This window comes from Fulvia fulva, chromosome 10 (assembly GCF_020509005.1).
Source record: "Fulvia fulva chromosome 10, complete sequence".
Lineage (NCBI taxonomy): Eukaryota > Fungi > Ascomycota > Dothideomycetes > Mycosphaerellales > Mycosphaerellaceae > Fulvia > Fulvia fulva.
In genome coordinates, this window is record NC_063021.1 from 654,054 (window position 1) to 680,463 (window position 26,410).

Sequence of the window (26,410 nt, forward strand, 5' to 3'; positions counted from 1 at the left end):
GCTAACCCGATACGGAAGGTCCGCGGTTTAGCCGGGCCGACGTAGCTATAGTAGGGGGTCGCGGGCTACCCGTAACACTTTACTACTAAGAGAAATAGATTGTCTAGAGTTAGTAGGAGACTGTTCCTATTAACTAAGAATCACTAGAAACTAGGAGACTGTATCAAATTTGAGACTAGTCTAGTTAAGAGGTAATAATCAAGCTGCCCTTACCCTAGTAAAAGATATATATATTTATAATAAGTCAAAGTATATTAACATTACCTATAACGCTATTAGGAAACTTTAGTAGAGGAGGCTTATTGTTATTAAGTATACCCTAACCTCTAAGATAGTTATAGACGGGTTTATAAAACTAAAGACTAGTCTATACTTCTAGAGGTTTATAAGCTAGCTTAATCTATTATAAAAAGGTCTAAGTACTATTAATAGGAAGTAAGCAGACTATAACCTCCTATACGAGATAAGTAGGAGTATTAAGATGTAGCATCTCAAAGGGAGTCAACAATTAGGAAGTGATCTAGTAGCCTAAGGCATCTACGATAACTTAGCTTATAGGGAGATACCTTCTCTCCCCTTTAGCTTAGATAGACATCTAATATAATCAACACATTAGTTCCTAATATATTGCTATATGCTCGTGCTATTAGTCAGTTGAAGATTGATCTCTTACTCTACTCCGCTACTATTAATCCGTACCTATTTAATACGTTATACTATATTAAGACTTATAAGTAGAGTATAATTACGACCTACCTAATAGCAGATATTACGCTTAATATTAGAGCTACGATAACACGATATTATCGACCACACCGTGATGTCGTGTAATCGACATGATATCAAGCTACGATAACATGGCGATCGAACGGGCCCTAGGGCAGCTGCCTTCTAGGGTTCTGCTGACACACTGCAGCATGACTAAGTGAAGCTTTCTCGGAGGCTGCGGATCGCCGGCGCACGCCGGTTCTGGTTTCATCGCTGCTCGGCCGAAGACTATGCTTTGATAGGTGCGCCATACGATCACTGTGTACATGCCTTTTGACTTGTGGCATCACTCCATCTTTGTCGTGCTTCTGAACAGTGCCTCGTGAGTCTGTGAGCGGAACATTCGTCGGTGAGTGGATACGCAGACATGCTCAATGCTTACCGGACATAGTTGTCGCAGCCTACTTCTTCTGCATATTCCTCGTCGTCTGGTTCTCCCCCTCCGTACTCAGATTCTTCCTTCCATCATAAGTCCCCAACCACTTCAACACCTCATTCGCACTCTGATCCGGCGGAAACACCGGATAGAACACCTTGATCACCTCCCCATCCTCAATCGCCATTGTCAGTCGCTTGATCAATTTCGACCCCTGCCACTCGAAAGTGGGTAGATTGAGTGCTTGGGCCAGCTCCAATTTCTCATCAGAAAGCAACTGATACGGCAAATGCATCCTCTCCTTTAGTTCCCGCTGGTACGCAGTACCCTGGGTGCTCGCGCCGAAAATGTGGGATACCCCCAAGGTTAGAAACTCTTTGGAGGCGTCGCGGAAGGAACAGGCTTGTGGCGTGCAGCCACGCGCCCCGGGAATTTGGTTCCATTCTTCTGTGATCGTTTCGTTGGGGCCGCCGGTGCGGGGGTAGCAGAAGAGGACGGTGAGGCCGGCGAGGGTTGAGATGTCGACGGTGTTGCCGGCTGTTGATGGGAGTGGTATGGAGGGAAGTTTGAGGCCTGGGAGGTGGTTGCAGGCGCCGTCGTCGGTAGGGGCAGGAATGTCGGTTGGGAATGTTGTGTCTACGGAATGGTCAGTCGACGGGGTCTTGTCAGTGAAATGGCACTTACGAGCCATGGTGCTGTGTGTGCAAGTGTGGTTGAATGTCTGCACCGTAGGAGTTCTATATCTTGTGCACAAGGGACGGAGAAGCAGCTTCTGTGACATCGGACGACTTCCGGCGTAATTGATATCTCGAAGTGATTTGCTCAGACGTGAGATGAGACGAAACCTTGTAGACATTGATGGCTCTGAAGTGCAAGATGGTCGTTCTAGGCGTTTGAAACAGCTTGTGGTGGGGTAGAAGACCGGAGCTGTAACGTCATTGCTAAAAGGGCGTACACTTTGACAACTCTATCTGTGCGATAGGGTTCGTTTTCTCCAGTATTCATCTGCGGTCGTAGGCGCTCTAGCACATGTCAGGTCAAAGTAGCTTCCTTTCCGGGCAGGTCGAAGCGTGGGGACCGACTAGCGATCCGCAGCAGCCGCTCCACTCTGTTTGAGAGCGTCACGATCCAATATGTCCATGGGCATCGTAACAGCCGTCTCATACAAGTGCGTCCCTCATTCCTGCCATCGTCTTGCGAGAATGGACATCGACCAAGACTCCTGTGCTCGCCTCGTTCATCGGTATCTGTCATGCTGGAAGTCGCTCAATAGTCGAAAAGTCCCACCTGCCAGTTCTGCGATGCTGCCGGAGCTGGCTCATCACTCTCCATCTTCTGCACCACCTCTGAGTCCTCTCTCTCTTCCTCTTCGTCCACATCGCTGTTGTTGCTTTCCGGCTCCACAAACTTCGCGGCATCCTTCTTGCCCCAGGTCTTCACCAAATTTGGTCCCTGCGTCCGCTCGTCGTAGTAGCGATCTGGACAGTCGTCGCCCCAGTGCGAGTCATAGCCGCTGTCGCCGCAGTGGTAGCAGACTTTGTACATGTCGCGCTCGGCCGTCTTAGCAATTTCCTTCAATGGCGGGTTTAGTGATGTGTGCCAGAGCTTAGCGCATTCTTCTTCAACATGACCTTGCTCGCTGCAGATGTCGCACGTGTCGTTGCCAATGATGATCGGCTGGGTATTGGTGCATTGCGGTGCGTCGTGGCCTCTCTGACGGCAGCGCGTGCACTTTCTGAATGTTGGGCACGCATGTGAGGCGTGCTTGTCGTAGGCGTTGCAATGAGTGCAGCGGCGAGTTGGGCAAGTTCTGGCTTGGTGGCCACGATCGCCACAGCACATGCAGTAGATGATATCGTCGTCGTATCTCAGGTCAAAATACTTGTACTGCTCGTCTTGCTCCTTGTCTGTGAGTTGATGAAGGCGTATCATGCCATCTGGGTGCGGTTTGATGGCCATTGTGCTGGCGTCACCTTCGCGGTCGCGGTGGGTGTTATTAGGAGAGGCAGAGGCACGCGCGTGTGATGGTGCAGAGTCGCTCTCGGCCTCACTGTCCTCTTCACTTGAGCTTTCACTTTCGCTCATGCTCGTGCTTGCATCGCTGCTCTCCGCGATCTCGCCGTCTTCCTCGCTGCTGTCGTCGTCCAGTGGGTTGCTCTGGCTGTTGTTGGACAAGTCGACAGATTGGGTCGTGCGCGTGGCACCAGACAAAGAAAAACTCACCTGCGGCCTGTCTTGGCCAGCAGTCTTCTTGAACTCCTCATAGGTGGAGAAGGCATTGCTGCTGCGGCAAGTCTCACCGCCAGACGATGAGATCTCCCCCGACTCTTTGGACGTCATTGACAAGCGGCGTGACTTTACGCCACGCCAACCTGTTGCTGCTGCTGCTGCTGCCGCCGCGCCAAAGCGATCTGCTTCACTCACCTGCTTGCGCTTCCTCCCCACTGCTGCGGTCCTTGAGTCGTCGCCGGATTCAGACATTGCTTGGTAGTCGCGGCGCGATGTGGTGAGGCAAGTTGTGTGGAGAAGTGAGAGTGGAAATGGAAATGTTGATCTTCACATGAAGTTCATAACACGCGCGTGGCGTTGTTCTCGTTCCTTCCCGGCCAAAAGTATTGGCCAGAAACTATGACTGGGACGACACAGCACGTTCTGATCGTGAAGCCGCGTCGCAACGCCACAACATCAGCAAACAATCTATGCCATTGCTATGGCCTTTCGCGCCTGGAGCAAAATGTCGCATACTGATTTTGGTATGCATGGTATCGCCGGATCTAGTCGTGACCGCCGCGATGCTTACGCCACGATCTGCTCATGGCATCCTTGCTGCATGAGCATATCGGATCCTCCACCTACTAATCAACAAGCCCGGTGTGGGTTCTATATCGTACGTTGAACTCGAACAGATGCAGATTGCCTCGCATGCGTGGCGATAGTTTGTAGAGGCAGAGTTGCCCCCGTGCGTAGGAACTTGCTGTGCTACAGGCTGATCATCGGGAAGAGACTGGGTAAGCAGTTTCACAGTGAACATCAGACGATTTTCTGGTCATGCTGAGCAGCGTGCTTGTGCTCGCGAATCGCGACATTGATTATTGTACTGGGGGTGGAAGACGCGTGATGTAACTTATCAGGAAACGTGTGTTGGATTGTTGTGCATGTTCATAAGACGATGTCAATACGAAGTGAATAGGAGAAGAAGGGTCTCGACTGTTAGTGGTGTGGCTGAAAATAGGATAGCAGCATTCTCGAAGCTGCAGAGAGACGTCAGCAGCTAGCGTTGAACACGGTGGAGCAAGTTGCGCACGACCCTTGGAGTAAACGTTGACCTTCCCTTTGCGAATGCACCGACCGTGTTCTCTCTCCTGCTACAAGACCACCTCCACCAACTCATACCACAACGTGACAGACAGCACACACACAGCACTGTTTGCTGCTGCTGCTGCTGCTTCTCCAACCCGTGACTCGCAGTCGCCGAGCTTCGGAAAAGTACGCCGGCTTTCCGCACTCGCCCAAGGAAGGGAAGTGAACACGAGAACAAAGAGGCAACCGCAGTCCGAGACCACATATCACACACTGCAGCCACCAAACGCCTTACATCACCTACCTACCTGCACACCTCACACCTGATCCCGAAATACACACACCACACCACACCCGGCGACTTCATGGTGATATTTCTACCGTCCCACCGACCGAGATCCGCCTCTTCGACCAGCAACAACACCGCCAAACTGTCTTCCACACTCTTACAACGCGGCGGCATCAGCTTTGCCGACACGTCGCCGCCGCTCTGCGTGCAATCCGCCGAGCGCAAGATGAGCAACAACTTCAAGGAGAACCGCCGTCGGAGGCGGAGTAGCAGTCTGATGTACCAGGAGCCACCGGAGAGTCTAGAACAGCAAAGCGACCAGGCAGTGCTACCCAATTTGAACGCACAATGGGTCAACGCCAAAGGTGAGAAACACACGGAGAGCAGGCCTCGCGAGTCATGGGTCGAGATCAACATGGCACGTCGAAAGAGCACGTGAGCTGACATATTGTCATTTTAGGAGCGTGGATGATCCACGCCATTATCATTGTCCTCCTCAAGATCGTGTACGACGTCATCCCTTCGATCAGCCAGGAGACCTCGTGGACTCTTGTCAACATAACCTACATGTGCGGCTCCTACCTGATGTTCCACTACGTCCGAGGGATACCCTTCGAGTTCAACGCGGGTGCCTACGATAACCTCAACATGTGGGAGCAGATCGACAACGAGGAGCAATACACACCGGCCAAGAAGTTCCTGCTGTCTGTTCCCATATGTCTGTTCCTGATCAGCACGCACTACACGCATTACGACTTGACGTACTTCACCATCAACCTCCTTGCGACGTTGGCAGTTGTGATACCCAAGCTTCCAGCGGTCAGTCTATCTTCCCCGTGACCGACTGAGACGCCACTGACTGTGTGATAGTTCCACCGCATGAGATTCGCACTCTTCAATCCGGAGCCTCTGGAAAGGTAGTACGGCATAAACTTTGGGCACGGCGTTAGGAAGGGGACAAGGGATGACCGTATCACACTGCGGCTCAAAATGTACCATTATCTGGTTGGCGCTTTAGCACCCCGCGCTCCTTTAGAGATACCACTGCCGCTCGCCTGGTCTGACTCACGATCTGGCTGTATTGATATTGTTGAATGAAGCTGAAGAAGGCATGTCAAACCAAGGTCTGTGTTCTGCTAATTGACTGCTAGATTTATCTCTATCACTCTCACTTCTTCCACGCAGCAAACTGCTTCTTCAACTCTTCATATATGGTCGGCACCTCGCCCCTCAATATCTCCTTCGCAAACACCTCCAAGCCCTTAAACTCCAGCTCCGGATACAGCTCCTTACTCGTCAGATACCCCAGCGACTTTGCAAACTCTGGCGTATTCTCTCCCCTGATATTCTGCGACAACGAATACTACGCCGGCACCTTCACCAACAGCGCCTCCATATCCCAGGCCCCTCGGGAACACTCTCAACCCTCGCCACCAACTCCTCCTCTGAAACGTAATGCCTCTCGACCTTCTCCCCCGACTCCTTTTCAAACAGATCCCACACCTCGTTCTGGCTCCACATCTCGTTGTAGACGAAGACGTATCGATTCAGAGTTCTGTCATCGACGATGATGCGAGCGACGTAGCGGCCGATGTCCCGCAAGTCTGTCAGTGCGGAGGGGACGTTGCCGGTCCCGGCGATTTCGGACTTTCCAGAGAGGACGAAGGCGTCGGTGAGACCGGAAGGGAGTTTGGGGATGGAGATTTGGTACCACCAGCCGACGTCGATGATGGTGTAGGGGAGGGGGAGGGAGGTGAGGTGCGTGTAGACGACTTGTTTGAGGTCGCGGAGGAGGTGGTGGCCTGGAGGGAAAGAAGGGGAGGGGTGTTAGTTAGGATTGTGTTGTGGGACGGTCATTGGGGAGGAATTGTGAACGGAACTTACCACCAGCGGGAATAACGGGGAGAAAAGCGCAGGGAATGAAACGTTGAATCCCTGCGGCTTTGGCGGCTGTGGCGAGAGGGATCTGAGCGAGTTGCTCGAGGGGTGCGATGGAGGAGATGAGGATTTGGAGGTCTCGGATGGTGGGGAGGAGGGTGGTGGGGTTGGAGGATGCTGAGAGGGTTATTTCGCGGAGGGTTACGCCCCGGGAGGCGAGGGCTTGGTTGGATGGTTTGGTCATGGAGGAGGGGCGGGTTAGGGCTATGATTTCCTGGCGTTATGTGTGAGAAAGGGGATGGATCGATGGGAGGATGGTGCTTACGAAGGTGCCTGCTTCGAGGAGGCCGTTGATTATGGAGGTGCCTGTTTCGCCTGAGGCGCCGAGTATGCCGACTTTGATTCGAGACATGGTGGGTTGCTGTCGATGACTTCGTCGGGAAAGGATCTGTTCTGGCTTGAAAGATGTTCGTGAAGCTGAGGCTACCAGACCACTGTATATATATGCACATACAAGCCGCGCTATCGACATAGCGCTAGCGCTCCACTGCAGCCGCCTGCGATTCATTCTGCCCTATCGATCATCCATCCGATCACTCCTGACGAACTTCTCCTATAGGCTACATGACCTCACTGCGTTTCAAGTTTGACCGGAAACGGAAACGGACCTCGTTCTTCATAGTGACAATTTTAATGCTTTGCAGCGCTCAGTAATGGAAACTTTATGCAAGGGCAGCGTGGCTTATGCATGAGCAACTTCCACCTGCGTTGCTTGTATTGGCCTATCAATATCATTACCTCAACATCGAATACATGTTCCGAAGAATCGGCGCAAGGGTATCTTCAATGTCACGGCAGTATTGAGAAGCAATGCCGGCGCAATGCATCACCACCGCTCGTCTCGTGCATGAGCGGCAAATACCCAGACGTCCTACACATTGCGGTAGCGACTGGTGGTCGGAACCCATGTGGTGGCACCTGCCAAAGTGATTGACGAGCCAGGAAGAAGCCGTCAAGAGGAACTGCTGTGCAATGGCGGCCGAGGGAGGCGTCGAAGAGCTGAAAGGACGAGCCAACACATCGTGAAGCAGGTGAAGAACATTAAGAGACGGGAAGCAGACAATGAAGCAACAGCTTGAATATGATTACATTATCTCAGGTTGATGTACAAAGTTGCATGCCACAGGATGCCATCTTTCCGTCCAAACCACAACTCTCCTCACCAAACCCACCAGGCCATGCCCAGGATTATGCGGCCGCGGTTGTCGATAGGAGAAAGGGTAGGTTGTCGAAGTGCTGGGATGATGGTCAGTCGAAGTAATTGTGGACAGGAAGGTGGAAGCTCACCATTGCTCAAGAAGGGCTCTCGCCATCGAGTGGAATGTTGACAGTGTAAGCCCAGTCATTCATCTTGGCGAAGCCGCCGGTGGTCATCTTTGTTGCGCTCCCAACCACCGGTCTCTCGCAGACCTCGATGATCTCCTGCATGGCATCGTGACACTCCGAGATAAGCAGCCCCTTCTTGCTCTTGCCACCCTCGCCGATGTAAGTTGCAGAGTAATCTCCATGGCGCTTCACGTCGTACTTGTCGTGTCTCTTGCGGCCCTGGCGTTCGCACAAGTCGAAGCCTGCAATGCCGACGTTTTCAGAGTCGACGAGGTTATTCTCGTTTCGGCAACAAATCTGCTCGCCGTGCTTGCCGCGGTGGTCGCAGTTGAATTGTAGTACTCTATCGCGGGCGAAAGAGTCGTGAAAGAGGACCGGACCAGCTTTTCCGGTGTTGTTCATGAGCTCTTCCCAGGGGTTGAATTTCTTCGTGAGGCTGAGCACTGTGTTGTCGGTGAGAGGCCCAGCGGAGACAGCTTCGTTGTCGATGGCCGCGGCTCCAGCACCGATGATGATGGCAGCGAGAACCTGGAAGGCGTGCATGTTGACGGTGTGATGGAGTGTCCGGAGAGAAGATGTGGTTGGTGGTTGACCCCTGTCGGTGACCTGATTGAAGAAGTGGTTGATGTGTGTGGTGGAGCTGTATGAGAAACAAGTGTTGTTGGTGCTGAGTGGTGATGGATGTGGATGTCCTGTGGTGGATGCTGATGGAGAAGAGAAGAGGAAGAAGAGGAAAAAGAATCGAAGGGAAGAGGGCAATTTAAAGGCGAGCCAGAGCGTGATCGAGGGCTGTGCAGAGGTCGCTGCAGGTGCAGGACCTGGGTGCGCATCTTGGAGGTCTGAGAAGGTGCTGTGTCAGATGCAGGTGTTCAGGAAGTGCCGCTCGGAGTTGAGGTAGCAGCGTTGACGAAGAAGTGGGCAGGTGAAGCACTCGGTGTCCTTGTCGATAGAAAGTGCGACGTGACTTTCACCTCAGAGCAAGTCGACAGCCAACGTCAACGTCGGAGTGATGGTCCTGCATACCACACAGGTCTTGCGGGACTTTGACTAAACTGCAGATACCATGCGTGGCCGAACAATTGTCGCCAATGGGTCGGTCTGATCTTGTTGTGGCGCAGGTGATATGCAGTCGCCACTTCGCCGAAGGCAAAGGCGCAGCTACAAGAGATGCAGGCGCCGCGCCCTGGTTGACGATGTGGCTCCCTCTTCGCTGCAAGCACTTGCTGGTCATGGTGATGCTTAAGTCAGTCGCATGTGTCGAGTGAGGAAGCTGATTCCAGACCGAGAGGTATGTCGTTGCTTCTTGCCGATGTAGCGCGAGCGTGAGAGGAGTGCGTGCAGCCATGATTTGCGCTTGCCAACTGAGTCCGGCAGGCAGGAGGTGAGGTCCGAAGTCGCAGGCACATTGACTAGCGCCTGCCTCGAACGGACCAATGACGCTGCTGTCATATGCAAGAACTCCAACTCCTCGCCCAGCAACATCAGCCCAGAGTCATTCATATCCCTTGGTCTATCGCCCGCAGCATTTTGAGCCATTCTTTTATCCATAGAGCCGTGGCTGCATGTAGCATGGTGCTCCTTCTCGATGTGGCTAACATATGTGCAACGGTAAAAGGCAGGCAAGAACGTGTCATCAATGTACGCTGCTGCAGCAGCAAGAGGTGAAGTCCGAAGTCGCAGTGACCTTAGCTAGCGCCTTCTGTAGAGTACCAATGGGCCACGCTGGATCAAGCAGGTGCATCTTAATCCGGCAAGCAAGAGAAGCCGCGGCTTGCCCAAGCATGCACGCCTGATACCTGCAAAACAGAAGATGCTGCTACTTCATCCCGCGCTGGGAATGGACGGACATGCGCTTCATCCAGACACAGGCGCATAGACGTTCATGTGCTCCTTCCATTGCTCAAATTCCGCATGGGTATGCAAGTGCAGGAGCACGTCCACCAAGCAAGTGCTCACCAGCAGCGCAAGAAGTGACGTCCGTGATCGCACATACATCAACTAGCGTCAGCTTATCTACAGCCAATGGCGAGCTCAGGGAAGGTGTTGACAGCTTCGGCTTGATGCCAGAGATCAAAGCCGCTCCTCCGATGCCAGCCGCATTTCTCAACGGTCGAGCGTTTCACCGCCCTCGGCATGGAGATGCGGGCAAGGACGATCGCCAGGACCCTCTACGGCAACTTTCACGCACCCGAAGACGCAAATGAGGCCAGCGACTGGCCATAGCAGCTGGAGAAGGTGTCAACATGTGAATGCCAAGACTGGAGATCAGCATGTTTGTCAACGAGCGATTGAAGCACGGTGACAGTTGTAATATTGTGATATGTGTACGGTACGAAGCAATTCGATATCGCGTATGGGTATATAGCAACAATGCACGACCGACCTACTCCGCCGCTGGCAACAGCTCCGCCGCAGGAGGTGCCTTCGCCAGCAACTTCAGCGCCTTCCCCTCCTCAAGCGAAAACGACTTCAAGTCCTCATCAGCGCCATCATCGCTCGCGCCCTCCATCTCAAACTTGCTGTAGACTCGCTTGCCCTCTTCATCAAACTCCTTCGGCGCACGGTCTCGCGGCGCCAGCTTCCCAGTCCAGCCTTCATCATCCTTGACATCGAGGCGAACGGTGCCAGTGATGGTCTTGGGTTGCCAGCCTGTTGCGGCGGAACATGCGAGCTCTGTGAAGACGACGTAGTCACCGACTGCGAGGTCCTCCACCACCACTGGTGGCAGCGCGGCGATGTCGTCGGGTAATGGTGGGAAGCCTTCGTCGTCGTCGCCGTTCTCGAGCAGTGCGCCTTCTTCCCAGTATGAGTCGTCCTCGACGTCCTCGCTAGGGTCGTCGTAGTCGAGTGCATCACCGCCACCGTTTTGGTTGTATTTGTCGTAGGTCTCGGTGAATTGTGCGTGAGCGGCACCGGTGGCGTCGACCTTTCGTCGCTTGTTGCGCTTCTTCTTGGTGTGCTGATACTGAGGGTCCCATCGTTGTTGAAAGGGGAAAGGAGGCGCAGATAGCTCAACGCCTTCGTCGCAGCACTCGACTGCCGACAGGTCGATTTGGTTGCGCCATGCGTCTTCGTCTTCTTCCTCCTCGGGTGCGGCAGGCTGGAGTGCAGTGGTAGCTTTGCGCGTCGTGCCACCAGCGAGACGCTTCTGCAGCGCGTCTTTGTCGGCTTGTGTCTTGGGGTTTCTAACACCAAGCGATCCGAACACAAGACGGTTCATGCTGGCCAGATCGAGTCGCTTCCGCTTAGCAGCAGTCGCTGGCTCGATCTCAGGTGCTTCGTCTTCATCCTCCTCCCGCATGATGGGCTCCTCTGCTGGCCTCTTCTTCGATCGAATGGTGTCTGCCGCGGGTATATCTGTCGCTTTGGAAGCTGCAATCACGCGATCCTCTTCACCGTTGATGTCCATACCTCCAGAGGCTATCTGGCTCAGCAGCTTTTGCCGCTCTCCCTCAATCGTCCGCTCCTCCTGGATGATAACACGAACGTCTGGGCCAGAGGTGACATTCTTGTCCTTCTGCCAATTGTGCAGCGCATCGATACCTGCGTCGCTTGGTAGCAAGCCACTCTCTTTTAGCACTTTGAGTTGTCTCTGCTCTCTCCGTCTCTGATTGCGACGTTTGGTGTCGTTCTTGCCCTCGTGAGGTATGCCCTTGGCATTGCCTTCGGTTGATCCTGAAGTCCCATTCACTTCCTTGTGACCTTTTACAAGCGGCGGCTGCTCCTTTGACTGCTTGGCTGCCGCCGCCGCAGCTGCTTCTCCGTCTATGCCTTCCCATGTTTCCTCGTCGCTTGAGCTGTCGGAGTTACTCGATGAGTCGTCACTCGAGCTGTCACTATCGCTCGAACTGTCGCTATCACTGCTGGTACTGCTGCTGTCATCAGAGTCATCGATCTCCGCCGGAGCTTCGATGAATGTTATTGGCACCGGTGTGATGTCTTCATCTTCCTCACTTTCCTCGTCCCCGCTCTCATGCTCTGCTTCGAAGTCTCCATCCTCCTCTTCATCATCCTCTCCTTCCTCGAGGTATTCTGCTCCCGCCAGCTCCATCCTGTTCAATGCAAGAGCGTCCTCATCTCCCGCAGCTGGCTGCCTCCTAGGCGGGATGTAGACATCTGGCCTCTCAACCTTCCGAACCAACGACCTTCCAAATGCCACTCCATCGTGTATGTGCCTACCACCTGGCGTGATCTGGTCCCTCCCACTGAGTAGTCTGCCCTTGGCCTCCACATACTGCAATGGCTTTATGCATACTTCATCCTCATGCTGGAACGTGGTGCCGACCTCGCTGTAGTGTACAGCCTCATAGCCACCCACCGAGACGGTGTAGTCTTCCAAGCCCCATGTGTTTCCTTCTAAAGGAAATCGTTCATTGACTTTTGCAAGGAATTGTGCAATTGTTTGGCGGCGTTCGGTGATGTCGTCGATGGCCCAGAGAACGTTTGCCGTCGGGATCTCGTTGCGCTCGATGCGCAGGCGGAGACGCATTTTGGCGTATGTGGAGGTCAAGATCAGGACATGGTGGAAAGGTTGGAGGTTGCCGTTTGTAGTTGAGAGCACAAAGAAAGTGTTGCATAAACGTGAATGCAGCGTTAGCGCAACAGGGTTCAAGCTTTCTCGGTAGACTAAAGCGTGCCGAAAGCTCTTGCGACAACTGCCACACCTCATTCACCAACACGGCCATATTATACCGACAATGCATGTGACAGCTCTTGTACTCACTGATCTCTTGAGTCTGACTGAGCTTATTCACGTCAGAATCGCAAGGCCCGGACTTATGGCACTGCCTTCCATCAAGCCGCCTGGCCACGGGTGAGGCATTTGCCACTCACACCTGCTCCAACCACGTACTGTCAGTCTGTCACAATGGCAGCTATCCCAGTCCTTGGACGAAGGAACGTAACTAAACTCCGAGGCTGATGCCATCCTACTGCCCGGTTGGCGAGAGCCATCAACGCCATGCCTCATGAACTACATGGGAACAGGCTTCACCTGCCAGGAACCCGTGGCCCTCCACGGCACCTACGGGAGACTACAGCAATGGTCTACTTTGCATCAGAGAACGCTCCTAACAACGTAGACAGAAGTGTTTGTGCAGGGCATGCAGGCGACCTCGGACCGCAAGCTGAAGATCGAGACAGATTCACGCCTCCAAGGCCGACTCATGTGGACAGAAAGAACTTACTTTGCTGTCGACGCCAGAGCCCGGAATCTTTTGGCCCCCGTGTTTGCTGAGTAAAGTTACGTCGAATCATGTATGGTGATTACAGACATCATCCATTCAGAGGCAATGCCGAAACCCCGGTGAAGACCAGCGTATCGAAGACATCAGGCCGCATGTCCACGGCGATAAGCCTGTATCGGCGCAGGCATCCTTACAGTCTGACGAGACGAGATTCTGGCTTCTTCGGGGCGTACCATCGAAGCCTCAATACCGTGGAGGACGGGTTGTCAAGGCTGGCCTACCTCATCTCTCATGGTGTGTTTTGAGAACTCTGGATACATCTGCGAAAGGCATTCAGGCTAGTTTTCAGACATCCTAGAAAGTACTTGTGGTATTGATACATGTATACAACAAACGCTACGAACGCTCTCTGGGATTACCATCAATGCTCTTATCAGGCCTTGACCGCGGTAGGAGTCAAGGTGAAGAAAGCAGCACCCGGCACAGGTGGAGCATCAAGCGGGGCCCCTTGATCGGCAGAAGCACCGTCTTCCTTATCATCCTTCTTGCTCTCGGTCTTCTTGGACGCTGGCTCAATCGGCTTCTTCGGCTGCACTTGATTCTTCTGAGGGGTTGGTGCCACCCAAGCCCCCACTACCTCCTTCTTTTCTATGGCTTCCTCAACCTTCTCAACCTTGGTCATGTATAGATCTTCATGGCCGGCAATCTCGACAATGCAGCCATGCCAAGGTGTGGGAACGTGGAGAAGATCGTGCGACTTTTCGGCGTCTCCTTGTGGTGGAAGAGTGTCGGTAGCACAAACGTTCGGTCCCATCAGGTTAATACCGAACTTAGGACCCGCGTTATTGTGTCTACAAGATGGTCAGTAAAGGGTCTGATCTGGGTGGGCCACGACTTACGCATGGATGGATAGCCGGAGGTGATACGGGAACACCATCTCGATCATGTTGGAGTACGCTTGGTTGCGCTACAAAACGCCAGTCCTATGAGGCAGTTATTTTGCAAGAGACATTGACCTACCTCGATCATTTCGAAAGCGACCTTGGACGACAGCTTCCGCAGCTTGCTCTTGCTGAGCATCTCTGTATGGGTATTTCTCTGCAGATCTTCCAGCATGAAGCGTGAGAAGCCACGATAAAGGGCCAACGCTGCCGGGTCCTTGTCATCGATGCGTCCTCGGAGCTCGTCTGTGTTGGCGCTGAAGCCTTGCATGAGAAGCCTACGGCTGATCTCAGCGTCCTCATTGATAGGAATTTCTTCGATGGGGTGCTTGAGCTCTTCAAGCTTCAGGCGATCGGCCAAGTTTTCACCTTCGATGTCACGTCGCTGCAGCTTCAGCATCTCTGGAAGACCTTGGAAGCGAACACGTTCCCGACCACCATCACCGAAAGCAGTCTTGAGGGTTTCATTCATCTCCCGAAGCTTGGAACCGTATGCATCAACCATACTGTCTTCGACGCCAACTAAACACCATGATCAGTATGAGAACCCGCCGCATCAATGTCTCTCAACGACTTACTGCAATCACTGAAGACGTGGCCATCGCTCACGATCAAGACCTCTGCGCCCGGTTTGTAGATGTCTTCGACAGACCTCACGAAGTTGTGCAATGTGGTCAAAGCGATCATCTCGCCTCGATCGGGAAGTCATTGCCGACCTTATCCGGGTTCGAAGATTTGCAGGGAAAAGCAGGCAGCACAAGCTCGATCTTCGCATTCCGGCTTGTGTAGTGCTTGAGTTGCCGCAAGAAGAATGCACGACCGCTTGTTGGCCATTGGTCCTCGGGTGCCACGTTGCGGATTCCGTTTTCGAATATGTCGACAATCTTTTCCTCGGTCGACTCCAGGTTGGTTCCCACGTTTTGCGAGTCACCGGGCTGGACTGTCTGTTGTGTGCAACGAAGAACAAGGTCCATAAAAAAGTCGTCCAAGGACTCATCTGGATCAGCGTCATCGGCCTTGATGAGTACACCCAAGATGTGGCTTCCGGAATCGTCGGGTCGCTCCAGTAGCACTACGGGCGTCGGGCCTGTGGCAGTTGATGCAGCAGGTGCATCCTTCACCAGCAAAGGTGATGGCAGCTCCATTCGTCTCGCCGAGGCCGCATGATCTTTACCACCGAAGCTATCTTGCGTTGCATATCTGATCTCATCCCAGTGCTGCTGGAGGTGGCTGTTCGTGCAACGCAAGAGCTGTCCATCGTGCTGACGGGCATAAAGTACGACAAGGCGGTGGTAGATTGAACTACCTTCCGATAAGAAGCCCTCCATCTTGAGTAGGGTGTATGTTGTGTCTTCGGGGCTGGTGCAGAAGGAAAAGGTACACTGATCCGAAACTATGCTTCACTCCTTCACTGATATGGGTATCTCAAAAAGCCTAACGATGACTATGATGCTGCGGACCACAACAAGGCTGATGACGATGATGATGGCGCTCCTTCGTGGATCACCGATTCCCAGGATAGCAATCAAGCCATATCGACTAGCCATGACTTCGTTGCAATCACAGCTGCAGCATCTGCACGTACCCGGGCATCGACATTCGCTGAGCCACTCACCTCAACGTCGTGATCTGGACGATTCGAGTGACCAGCTGGCCCACGAGCAACCGTTTCCGCCTTCCCGGGCTTGGCACCAGTCGGGTCGTTGATACTTGGTCGCATAGAGCTGCGGTATAGACGCTGCCTGCGGTCCGTGAGCTCCAGACACGATGAGCGATCCTGGAATCTAACTTCAAACACGAAGCGAATAACGATCGGTGGCTCAACCTTACTGCTGCGCACGCTGTGCCTGCGCGAGCTGTGGTACGGATCTGTTGGTCTAGATGCCGTCGATTTGGACTGCCAAAGGCACATTCGACGTTAAGCAAGCCGAGACAGCTGCAGCCTTCGCGAATAGATCAGCCTACATCCACGGATGGACTATTGGAAGGAAGGCAGGTTGCGCCTCAGCGCGCCTCAGATGGAGTTTCAGCTCGATGCTGCACGAATGCTGTGGCATGATGAGCGGCATGCACTCAGCCGTGCTCGCAAGCAGAAAGTCAAAACAGTTGCGGTATCAGCCTACAACGGTCCGAAGAATGTGAAGAAGCCGCACGCAATGTGACGTATGAGCGCGATCTCCTGACCACGGTACGAAAGCGGCGGTGTAGGTGAGCCGTATAGGCCTACTACATTAATGTTTGCCGGTCTCCGACCTACATGCGATGCCAAGCTTCGTGTTCGCAAACAGAGCACCGTCGATCATCTGGACGACTCATGTAGGACACGGGCAGACGGAGCCACAAGTTGAACACTCGATTCGAGCAGCCTGAGGATTTGGAGTGCCGAGATCTCGTTCGACCATCTGCTGAAGGACAACGTTGCAAAGGATGGCAAGGACTACGTGGCTCACATGAAGGACTGCTGAGGCCGCAGGAAGACCATTGATCGGACCACGAGAGGTGAACGCTCGTACATGTATGACGCAGGAGGTCTCTTTGGGCCGCTTAACGAGAAGTCACCTCCTACGGGGGAGCGTGTACAGCACGAACGCCCATGCGGCAGGCGGCAGGGTACGACTATGTGGAAACGAAGTTCGCTGCAAAATCCAACGTCGGCGGCTTTGGGCAAGATGATCCTACCTCGGATCGCGCCGAATTCGCTTGAGATGACTTGGGCGCTCTTCTTGGTAAGATCATCTTTCCGACAACCACATCCAGACCACCCATGAGGTCTGGACGATCTGCCTCATCAGATGCGCATGTACCCATCGATAGTGCAACTGAGTGCATTAAAGGATATGCAGACTGCATGATGTGCGTTGTTGCTTACTCACTCCTAACCAGTATGCACCAAGGGGGCTTAGCTGGAAAAGCTTCTGCACGCCACAGCGTCGATCTCTCGTGTAGATCGATTGGCAAACGTCAAGATGCATTTCGAGCTGCTCTGATGAGTTATTCATACTGCTTGCTACTCACGAACCGACGACTGCATTGAGGAAGCCTCGAGCAATCATGGAGAAACAGAATCGCAGCGATGCTGCACTGGCGGAGAAGGGCAATGCAGAACCTCAGCAAGACTCGAAGACGTCGAGTTCATCCCAGTTGCAAGATGAGAAACCCAAGCCCCCATACTGTGCACTCAGTCCCCATCGACGAAGATTCATTCTCGGTGTTGTAACAGTTGCTGGATTCTTTGGACCATTTGCTGGAAACATTTACTTACCAGCACTTCCTGTGTTGTAACAGGTGTTCGGAGTCGGAGAGACTGCGATGAACGCGACAGTCACCTCATTCAAGATTGTGTTCGCATTCGCGGTAAGTCTTCCCACTGAGTATGGAAATTCTCATGATACAAGATCTAATCCGGTCTGTAGCCTCTTTTCTGGACCAGCTTTTCTGACTACAAGGACGTCGTCCTTTGTATATCATCTCCCTGGCGATATACATAGCAAGTAACATCTTGATGGCAGCTTTACCACCAAACTTCGGCGCATTAGTCTTTCTACGTGTCGTACAGGCCTTCGGTTCGGCAGCTGTGGTCTCAATGGGAGCTGGAACAGTGGCAGATGTAAGTGAGTGATGACAAGCCTCCCGGAGTCGGATTCCTGACAATAATGGTAGACAACGGAACCGAAACATCGTGGAAAAGCGATGTCTCATTTCCTCCTGGGTCCGCAGCTGGGCCCTGTTATCGGACCTGTGTTGGGAGGCGCTCTTGCAGAGGCTTCGTGGAGATGGATCTCTGGCTTCCTCGGTATGCACAGCTCACTTGTTATCAATGGGGAGTTAATAACTTTGACAAAGCTCTGACTGGATTCACGCTGTGGCTCATGATCGTCTTCGCCCTCCCAGAGACACTACGCTGTCGTGTGGGCAATAGCCAGATCAACACTAAATCATGGTTCGTCTGGCCACCTCGTCTGGCTACTGAGACAGCGCCGCCTGAGGAACAAGGACCAAAGCCACCAAAGCCGACACTCCAGGGCTACTGGAAGCTCTTCAGCTATCCTCCTATTGGCATTGTCTCATTCAACACTGCAATCCTGTATGCTGCCTATTTCTCCATTGCTGTCGACCTACCAAGGAGCTTCAAGGGAGCTTACGGATGGAGCGAAAGCGAAGTCGGCGCTGCCTACCTCGCAGTGGGAGTGGCTCTCATTGTTGGCTCTCTCGTGGGAGGCAGAGTCAATGATTGGCGACGCAGAGTCATGCATGCGAAGTCGGGCGATGCTGAGGTCGCCCCAGAAAGTCGACTTGTTGACCAAATTTGGGGCGTCGTCCTCTGCGCAGGAGGAACACTCATGTACGGCTGGTTCGTTGACCGACGTATCCACCCCGCCGCGGTATTGGTGGCCACCTTCATCACGGGCTTCAGTATGAGTTGGGTCTTTGTCTCATCAACGGCATTCCTGACAGAGTGTGCACCGATGCAAGCAGCTGGAGCATTTGCACTTGGCAACATGCTTCGCAATCCTGCAGCTGCGATTGCTGCTGTCATCACACCATCTTTGATCAGGGACATGGGTATAGGGTGGTTCTTCACGGGGTTTGCACTGCTTGACTTGGTAGTCGTCGGCAGTTCCGTCCTGATTCTCAGGTGGAGGAGCCCCTACTGGCGGGCGAAGAAGAAAGCAGCCGCGAAAGCAGCGACCTGAGCCAGGCACGGCCCGTTGAAGAGATACGATACTGGTACAACATTTAGACTGCATTCACCGCCCGCTTTCTTCAGCTTGACATTGGTAGCTCATGCACCCAGTCCGCCGTGTCCGTATCTCTTACCACGACCCAAAGACCTCTTATCAAACATCACAATCGACGACACGGCAGCTTTCAAACAAACTTTCTGCATTACCTCTCTTCAGCAGCTGGCAGCATGATATCAGTCGATCGATCAACAAGCAGCACCAATCAGGCCGCCATGTGAGGCTTATGAGGGCTGGCTGACCTTGCGGGACGTGGTAATGGGTGGTCTGATCAAGGCGGGATGGAAGCAAAGCTTAAATGCCCCGGATCGACATCCTGCTGGCCTCGACACTTCCCCGAGCCCCAGTAAGCCGACCGAGCCCCAGCTGTCAATCAAATTGTAATCAAATCTCATCAATATCGACTATCTTGCACGTCGCCGTTGCGCCTCGGGGACGGCACATCGGCGGGGCCCCTACCCCTGCCTCGTAAGGGCCCCCCTCCTACTCGTTGCCGGCTCGAGTGCGCGCAAAACAATAGATGTTAGGGGGTCTTCGAGGTGCAATATGCATTGAAGTCAATCAAAGCTCATCAAAGTGGGCGGCAAATGATAGGGCTCGGTCGGCTTACTAGGGCTCGGGGAAGTGTCGAGGTCCTGCTGGGTGCGGCACATGGCCCAGTGTCTAGGGACACCACCATCGGACACCACCCTTGGCTACTCAAACCAATTGCCCTTCAATTCTAATGAACTGCCCATTAATCTTAATTAATGCGAGGAGGCCCAACTTTTTTAAGAGATACTGCCTAACCCTCCCTAACCCTCCCTAACCTTCCTAACCACTAACCCTTACCCTCCTAACCCTAACCCTTATCCCCTAACCTCGCGAGGTGTTGTACGCAATCTAGAGTGCTTGCAGATTGCAGGTTGGACTCGAAGCTCAATCGAATTGGAGATCCGGTCAAAATCTAGGGTCCAGTTCTTAGACTTAGAAAGATCTGGCGCAGCACGAGTAGCCGAGGGTGGTGTCCGATGGTGGTGTCCCTAGACACTGGGGGCACATGGAACGCCCGAGATCTTGGCGCGGCCTAGACTACCGCATCGTAGCGCCGTCGTATCGACCGAATTAGGACAGCTGAAGATCAGCAGAGAGAGTTGCTCGCGGCAGCTTGTTGCTGATCCTTGTCGTATCAGAGCTTTTTCGAACGCCGCATGCAATATCGCATCCTGCCGTGAAGTTCGTCTGTTTCGACTAAATCGAGAATGCCAAGGGAGGGAGTATGACATCGGTTGATGGTCGACAGGTAGGATGACGGAATTGAGGGCATCTGACGGCGTGGCGGAGGTGAGGTTGAGGTAGTTGATGGGTGAGTCTTTTGGTCATTGTTGCTGTTGTAGGCGTGGAGAGACACAATGGCGCTGATATTGATTCTGTACAAGGTTCTTACCAGGGCGACAGCATTGTTGTGTACAATTGTTGGCCTGATATACTACTTCTTCCTTCGCCCACCCAGAGAACCAAAGCACATTCCAGCAGTGCCCTTCTGGGTCACCCTTGTTCCGCTGTTCAAAGATACCGATCAATTGAAGCTCTACAAGAAATACATCAAAGAGCCGCTTCTGAGACATGGCGCTGTCAAAATCTTCTTTGGATCACAGTGGAATCTGCTTGTTCAGCGGCCTAGCTATGTTGCCCAGATCTTCAAGCATGAGGATGATTACATGAAGAGTGGCAACCAGAAGAAGATCCCTGGGAGCGTCCTAGCAAGGTAAGCACTGAAACGTAGAAGGCATCGTCTGTCTCAGACATGTCTGGCACCATCCGCTGAGACATTACCACGTGGGTCTCGAGTATAGCTAACACCTTTCTGTTTGGCAGCTTCCTGGGTGACAATATCATTTCCAGTCATGGAAACGTCTGGCGACTGTATCAAGAGATCATAAAGCCGGGTCTGCAAGGAGGGTGGAGCATCGATGCTGTTCACGATACCGCCTCCATACTTCTATCACAACTCATCGATGGGACATACTCAGAGGGTCCTACACCGAAGTCGATACCAGTCCAAGAATACCTCCAACGATACACAATCGCAAACCTCGTCCAGACTCTGCTCGGTGTCGATGTCAACATGATCCACGACCAAACCTTCGAAATCAGCAAGATCCAAACTCGAGTCAAAGGCCAAATCTTCAACCCCATCTTCATGAACTTCCCCTACCTCGACACCTTGGGCCTCACAAGCCGCGAGGCCGCCCGTCGCGATGCAGGTCATTTCACAGATCGCCTCTTATCCATGCTGAATGGCCCTCGAGGCATATCCGAAAAGCAATCCGACTCGATACCAGAAAATCAATACAAACCCGTCGGCCATCGGTTGAAGGACGCCTGGCGCGACGGACGAATCACGGAATAACAACTCCGCGACAACATCACCATTGTCTTCGTAGCCGGGCAGGAGAACCCTCAGCTAGCGCTCCTCTCGGCTCTCTACCTCCTCGCCAAACACCCCGAATGGCAGGACAAACTCCACGCCGAGGCGATGGGCGTGCAGACAGACCGCCCGACATCAGACCAACTAAACGACCTCCTCCACCTGACGACCTGCATAACAGAATCCCTCCGCCTCATGCCCCCCATCGGTCAACTCATCAACCGCCTCGCCACATCATCCCTGACCCTCGGTGAAGACCACGTCGTGCCGGAGGGGACGTATGTAGGCTACAACTCCTACGCGACGAACTGTGATCCGGATGTGTGGGGGAAGGATGCGGATGAGTTCATCCCCGGGAGGTGGGGCGAGACGATTGAGGAGGTGAGGAAGCAGTATCGGAGGCAGAAGGCGAGGGCGGAGTTGATTAGGTTTCATGGGGGGAGGAGGGCTTGTCTTGGGGAGGGGTTTGCGATGGTGGAGTTGAAGGTTACGGTGTTTATGCTGGTGAGGTGGGTGAGGTGGAGCTTGGATGAGGAGTGGGAGGAGAAGATGACGCCGGTGAGTGAATGTCTTAAGTTCGATTTTTGAAGTGTTGCTGATACGTCTTTGTGCAGGCTGGGCCGCTGGCGCCGAGAGGGCTAAGGTTGGTGTTTGCAAAGCGGTAAATCGCCTTTGTTGGCGGCATCGTGCTTCGTGGATAGTCTCTTGTGAGACATGTGGATGATGCCATGCTGAGAGCTCCAGAGATGCTTACCGGTCCTGGTAACAATGGGTGGGCATACGTGACCTCTGAGCATAGCAGTAATCCCCTTGCCTGCACAAGATTCCGGCATTCCGCTCAAGCGTGTCTTAAAATTGGCTTGTACTATGTTCACGAGGATAGCACCGACTGCTCACACGTACGATGAAATGACTACCCATACATACGCCCGATCACCTCTCTCCCGTCACTCTCTTACGCCATATTACTCCCCCTCGTAACCCACCCATCCGCCAAATCAACCCCCTTATCAAACCTATTCCCGGGATCATGAAACTTCTTCACCTCCCTCAACCTCCCCCAATTCTCCCCAAACACCTCCTCCAAATCATTCCACTCATGCAAAAACCCCGCATGCCACTCCCCCATCCACGCCTCTCTCCCCCCAATCTCCAGCCCCGCCTCCTCAAACCTCTTCATCACCAGTTCCCTTATCCCCATCCCATTTTTAGGGTGCTCGTTAGGATCGCAGCCGAGGACGAGTTGCATTACGTGCCGACGCCCTCGGCCTCGGGGCCAGGCTGTGGAGGTTTTGGAGGGGGTGGAGTTGAAGGCGGGTTCTTGCATGAATTCGAGGAGGACTGTGCTGCCGGTGCCGAAGGCGTGGTGGAGGTGGTATGAGTCTTCGTACCATTTGAAGGCGCGGATGAGGGTTTGGGGGTCGAGGGAGGAGATTAGGGGGGCGGAGAGCCAGAACATGTTCTTGCCTTGGTAGTTTTTGAAGCTGTCGGCTAGGGCGTTGACGTCTTTGAACGAGCAGCTTGTTCCGACCGTTTCAACAGCACCGGGGAGGTTCCATGCCCAGGCGAAGCCCTCTTCGCTGCGGGCGTGGGCTTCGCCATGGAAGTCGATGGGCATTATTGCGATGTTGGGCTTCGCGCCTTGGTCGGGAGTTCCCATGCCGGGACCTTGGTTCGTGATGTGCATAGCAACTTTAGGGTCTGAGGGCCGGGCGTGCATGGCTGCGACGGCTTTGCTGGTTTCTGCGAGGGAGGAGTACGGGATTGAGATGATGCCTGCGAAGATGTCTTTGGGGACTTTCTTCGCGTGCATCTTTGGTGCTGTGACGACGCCAAAATTCCCTCCTCCAACGCGGAGAGCCCACATGAGATCTGGTTCCTGTTTCGCCGCCCAGACTGTCCTCCCCGCGCGGAGGACGACTTGGGCGTCGAGGAGGTTTTGAGGGTCGGAGATCATGCCGTGTTCGTGGCTGAGCCAGCTGAGCCCGCCGACGAGGGCGCCGCCCGTGACTCCTACCCAGGTGCCGCGGGGGAAGAGGCAGGCGTAGCTATCGGTCTTCTCTTCCATCAACTTATCGACTTCACCCCATGACCAGCCGGCACCTAGAGTGACGGTCGCCGTACTTGGCTCCCAGAGAAAGTCCTTGAAACCGTGCATGCTGGGACAAACGTCGGAGGCAGATGCTCCGCCTGTGCCGGTGTTACCGATGCAGAAGTCGATGTCTTTGTGGGTGTGGAGATACTTGACAACCTGCTGCATTGTGGGAAGATCTCGAGGTTCGACGACAAGCTGTGGATGACGGTCTGCCCAGACTGACCATGGCGCCGATTTGGTGGAGAACTCGTCGTCGGATCGTGTGTAAGTTGCGCCTGGGCATAGAGCTCGAAGCTCTGAGGTTTCCTGGTCGGTGATGGTCATTGTGATGCTTGATGTCTCTGTTCGATTGCGAGCGGTGAAGGCTGCGCAGGATTAGTCGTCAAGCTGTGTATAGAGGTCTTTCTTATGCTGTCTCTTTTGTAGGCAAGACTAGTGTAGCGTAGGATTTGCCGCTGAGCGGCTGTGTTTCGAGAGTGAAGTCTTCAGCTGCAGGATTCCGGACGGCAACAGCCGAATCCTTCAAACTTCAACCAGTGGTCGGCGAATGCTTTGTTTATGATCACGTTGCCGAAGATGATGGTAGATGGTAGGATGACCTGGGCAACAAGGTCATATATGGATGGCGCTGCTTTCATCGATGCCCTAGGATATTTGGAAGTTGTGAATGACCTGTTCTGTATTAGCTCGTCCAGGAGTGTCCACTTAGGGCTCAAGAGGCAAGAAGCTTGATTCCGCTGACAGGAGCTAGCTCACCATTGAGACATGTTGCAGCTCGACGAACCAGCCCTAATGAGATAGAGACCTGATCTGGCCAGCGTCCCACGTATGTTACTCCGCTCGAGCCACTCCGCTCGAGCACAGGTTGTCATGCTTGATGCCAGCTCTGCCAGAATCGGCCATCACGCAGCAGATACCGCAAATTCGTGAGAATCGAACTCTGACCAGATGCGATGGACTTGCTGTATAGGTCGAAGACGTTGCAGTATGACGCTTGCCAAGATCCTACTTCGCAGTCTGCGAATTCGAGTCCGAGATATGGAACGTCCTCAAAGCCTCCAGATCGGCGGCGGCGACTGGTACCTTGCGAGTAGCCAGTGCCTAGTAGCTACGCGGCAGACCAAGCGCTTTCTCTCCAATGAAGTTCATGATCATTTCCTGCACTACAGTCAGTATCGCCATTTGCGAGCGTTAGCTTGGTGGGACAACTCACTCTGCTCACAGGCGCCAATCTGGGCACAAAACACTCTCGCAAATATCGCTCCACATGATACTCCGCCGCATATCCCATTCCACCCATACTCATCACACTTCTCTCACACGCAGTGTAGGCAGCCTCCGCAGCGACGTACTTGGCACTATTCGCCGCCACCCCGACTTGATGCTGTGTGATACTATCATCATACTCTGGATGATCTGGCGAGCTGCGATCGTAGAGTCTAGCGGCGTGGTACGTCGCTAGCTTTGCTGCTTCCAGTTGCATGTACGCGGACGCCAGAGGGTGCTGGATGGCTTGATTTTGTCCAATGGGTCTGCCGAAGACGACACGCTCGCGAGCGTAGTCTGTTGACTTCTTGAGGGCTGCGTATCCCAGACCGAGGGCTTCGCCAGCGAGGAGACAGCGCTCGGCGTTCATGCCGTGGAGGATCTGCTTAAAGCCGCTGCCTTCCTTGCCGATCAGGGCGTCTTTCGGGACGTAGTAGTTATCGAAGAAGACTTGATTGGCGTCGACTGCTCGGCCGCCCATCTTGCGGATCTTCTTGATTTCGAGACCAGGGTCGTCTTTGTTGAGGTCGATGTAGAGCATGCTGAGACCTTCGCTGGGCTTGGTGACTTCATCGAGGGGTGTCGTTCGAGCGAGCAGGACCATTTTGTCGGCGATTTGGGCGTTGGTGATCCAGATCTTTTGGCCTGTGATGCGGTAGCCGTCGCCTTCTGGTGTGGTGGTGGTTTTGAGCTTGAGGGTGTCCAGACCGGTGTTGGGTTCTGTAACGCCGAAGCATGTTCGCCATTCGCCGCTGATGATCTTCTTCAAGAAACGATCTCGTTGTTCTTCTGTTGCAAACTTTGCCACTGGCTGAGTTGCGTATACGTTCGCGTGTATTGATTGTGCTCCTGCCATGCCGGCGCCACTTTCTGCGATGCTTTGCATCATCATGGTGGCCTCTGATATGCCCAACCCTGAGCCTCCCAGATTCTCAGGCAGTGCAATGCCTATCCAGCCATCTTTGGCCAATGCTGCATGGAGTTCGTGAGGGTATTCTGAGCTGTAGTCTTTCTCCATCCAGTAGTCGTCTGGGAAGTTGGAACAAACCTTCATGATGCTTTCTCGGACAGTCATCTGCTCTTCTGTGAAGCCAGAGGTCTCCATCAGATCTCGCCTCCGCGGCGTCTCGGAAAAGGCACGTGTTGTACATCTTGATGCGGTTGATAGAATGGGTCGGGGAAGAGAAGCAGTGCGAGAGGCCATACGCAACGAGGAGAGGAGTGTCTGGGCCATGATGAAATGATAGCGACTTCACTAGTGGACTCACATGTAAGCAGAGGGAAATGCAATCCGAGTGGAGGTGTATATAATGTTGTAAACGGAGCGACAGCGATGTCGGTTGAGGGGAATATACATACCGATCTTCACGGGAATAAGGTTGATGATGGACGATGCCGTGTACGGTTAAGCTCAGGTACTTAGCCTACGTGGTCTCAGCTTCTACGCTATACTGCAAGCGGGCGCGAAGCTGTACGTAGGCTAAGAGCGCAAGTCACTTTTTAGTAGATAGCCCTATAGAGGATTTTTAGATATTATAGTACTACGAAATCGTATATTCTAAAGAGTATAACGTACTTTACTACCGAGCGGGCTATACTACCGAGCGGGCTACTTTTACTAAGAACTATACTACTTCTACTTTAATTACGACGGTATCTTAATACGACGACATCCTATAGAATCGTTACTAGGAGGATAATTCCTCTTTAGATTCTTCGCTATCTAGCGAGTCTACTTAATAGGTACGTACATTATACCCCGACTTACTATAT

General features: G+C 53.3%; 13 protein-coding genes across 13 annotated transcripts; 5 read left to right on the forward strand and 8 right to left on the reverse strand.

Moving 5' to 3' along the window:
• Window positions 1-1,169: 1,169 nt before the first annotated feature.
• CLAFUR5_11793 (uncharacterized protein) lies at window positions 1,170-2,000 on the reverse strand (the record flags this gene model as incomplete). The annotated part of the gene is made up of 2 exons (XM_047910941.1): window positions 1,170-1,780; window positions 1,829-2,000. The coding sequence occupies 2 exons, from the start codon at window positions 1,998-2,000 to the stop codon at window positions 1,170-1,172; spliced, it is 783 nt and encodes a 260-aa protein (XP_047767602.1).
• A 410-nt stretch (window positions 2,001-2,410) lies between these two features.
• CLAFUR5_11794 (uncharacterized protein) lies at window positions 2,411-3,625 on the reverse strand (the record flags this gene model as incomplete). The annotated part of the gene is made up of 1 exon (XM_047910942.1): window positions 2,411-3,625. The coding sequence occupies one exon, from the start codon at window positions 3,623-3,625 to the stop codon at window positions 2,411-2,413; it is 1,215 nt and encodes a 404-aa protein (XP_047766932.1).
• Window positions 3,626-4,809: 1,184 nt separating this feature from the next.
• CLAFUR5_11795 (uncharacterized protein) lies at window positions 4,810-5,654 on the forward strand (the record flags this gene model as incomplete). Its single annotated transcript, XM_047910943.1, has 3 exons — window positions 4,810-5,098; window positions 5,194-5,552; window positions 5,604-5,654. The coding sequence occupies 3 exons, from the start codon at window positions 4,810-4,812 to the stop codon at window positions 5,652-5,654; spliced, it is 699 nt and encodes a 232-aa protein (XP_047767592.1).
• Window positions 5,655-5,901: 247 nt separating this feature from the next.
• CLAFUR5_11796 (Asnovolin J 5',6'-dehydrogenase nvfM) lies at window positions 5,902-7,023 on the reverse strand (the record flags this gene model as incomplete). The annotated part of the gene is made up of 4 exons (XM_047910944.1): window positions 5,902-6,096; window positions 6,150-6,535; window positions 6,618-6,885; window positions 6,937-7,023. The coding sequence occupies 4 exons, from the start codon at window positions 7,021-7,023 to the stop codon at window positions 5,902-5,904; spliced, it is 936 nt and encodes a 311-aa protein (XP_047766933.1).
• A 941-nt stretch (window positions 7,024-7,964) lies between these two features.
• CLAFUR5_11797 (uncharacterized protein) lies at window positions 7,965-8,540 on the reverse strand (the record flags this gene model as incomplete). Its single annotated transcript, XM_047910945.1, has 1 exon — window positions 7,965-8,540. The coding sequence occupies one exon, from the start codon at window positions 8,538-8,540 to the stop codon at window positions 7,965-7,967; it is 576 nt and encodes a 191-aa protein (XP_047766939.1).
• Window positions 8,541-10,380: 1,840 nt separating this feature from the next.
• CLAFUR5_11798 (uncharacterized protein) lies at window positions 10,381-12,486 on the reverse strand (the record flags this gene model as incomplete). The annotated part of the gene is made up of 1 exon (XM_047910946.1): window positions 10,381-12,486. One exon carries the CDS (start codon window positions 12,484-12,486, stop codon window positions 10,381-10,383), a length of 2,106 nt encoding a protein of 701 aa, XP_047767107.1.
• A 1,130-nt stretch (window positions 12,487-13,616) lies between these two features.
• Window positions 13,617-14,811, reverse strand: CLAFUR5_11799 (Spore wall maturation protein DIT1; the record flags this gene model as incomplete). The annotated part of the gene is made up of 4 exons (XM_047910947.1): window positions 13,617-14,034; window positions 14,083-14,150; window positions 14,204-14,646; window positions 14,703-14,811. 4 exons carry the CDS (start codon window positions 14,809-14,811, stop codon window positions 13,617-13,619), a joined length of 1,038 nt encoding a protein of 345 aa, XP_047767108.1.
• A 2,364-nt stretch (window positions 14,812-17,175) lies between these two features.
• CLAFUR5_11800 (Itaconate transport protein) lies at window positions 17,176-17,612 on the forward strand (the record flags this gene model as incomplete). Its single annotated transcript, XM_047910948.1, is given in 3 exon segments — window positions 17,176-17,397; window positions 17,410-17,478; window positions 17,538-17,612. The coding sequence occupies 3 exon segments, from the start codon at window positions 17,176-17,178 to the stop codon at window positions 17,610-17,612; spliced, it is 366 nt and encodes a 121-aa protein (XP_047766917.1).
• A 14-nt stretch (window positions 17,613-17,626) lies between these two features.
• CLAFUR5_11801 (Multidrug transporter DTR1) lies at window positions 17,627-18,818 on the forward strand (the record flags this gene model as incomplete). The annotated part of the gene is made up of 3 exons (XM_047910949.1): window positions 17,627-17,731; window positions 17,785-17,917; window positions 17,968-18,818. 3 exons carry the CDS (start codon window positions 17,627-17,629, stop codon window positions 18,816-18,818), a joined length of 1,089 nt encoding a protein of 362 aa, XP_047766918.1.
• Window positions 18,819-20,257: 1,439 nt separating this feature from the next.
• On the forward strand, window positions 20,258-21,258 carry CLAFUR5_11802 (Cytochrome P450-DIT2; the record flags this gene model as incomplete). Its single annotated transcript, XM_047910950.1, has 2 exons — window positions 20,258-20,613; window positions 20,724-21,258. The coding sequence occupies 2 exons, from the start codon at window positions 20,258-20,260 to the stop codon at window positions 21,256-21,258; spliced, it is 891 nt and encodes a 296-aa protein (XP_047766919.1).
• Window positions 21,259-21,384: 126 nt separating this feature from the next.
• On the forward strand, window positions 21,385-21,941 carry CLAFUR5_11803 (Cytochrome P450-DIT2; the record flags this gene model as incomplete). The annotated part of the gene is made up of 2 exons (XM_047910951.1): window positions 21,385-21,834; window positions 21,891-21,941. The coding sequence occupies 2 exons, from the start codon at window positions 21,385-21,387 to the stop codon at window positions 21,939-21,941; spliced, it is 501 nt and encodes a 166-aa protein (XP_047766920.1).
• Window positions 21,942-22,231: 290 nt separating this feature from the next.
• Window positions 22,232-23,695, reverse strand: CLAFUR5_11804 (FAD-linked oxidoreductase pyvE; the record flags this gene model as incomplete). Its single annotated transcript, XM_047910952.1, has 1 exon — window positions 22,232-23,695. One exon carries the CDS (start codon window positions 23,693-23,695, stop codon window positions 22,232-22,234), a length of 1,464 nt encoding a protein of 487 aa, XP_047766913.1.
• Window positions 23,696-24,472: 777 nt separating this feature from the next.
• CLAFUR5_11805 (Acyl-CoA dehydrogenase fadE12) lies at window positions 24,473-25,871 on the reverse strand (the record flags this gene model as incomplete). The annotated part of the gene is made up of 2 exons (XM_047910953.1): window positions 24,473-24,529; window positions 24,585-25,871. The coding sequence occupies 2 exons, from the start codon at window positions 25,869-25,871 to the stop codon at window positions 24,473-24,475; spliced, it is 1,344 nt and encodes a 447-aa protein (XP_047766914.1).
• Between the last annotated feature and the right edge of the window lie 539 nt (window positions 25,872-26,410).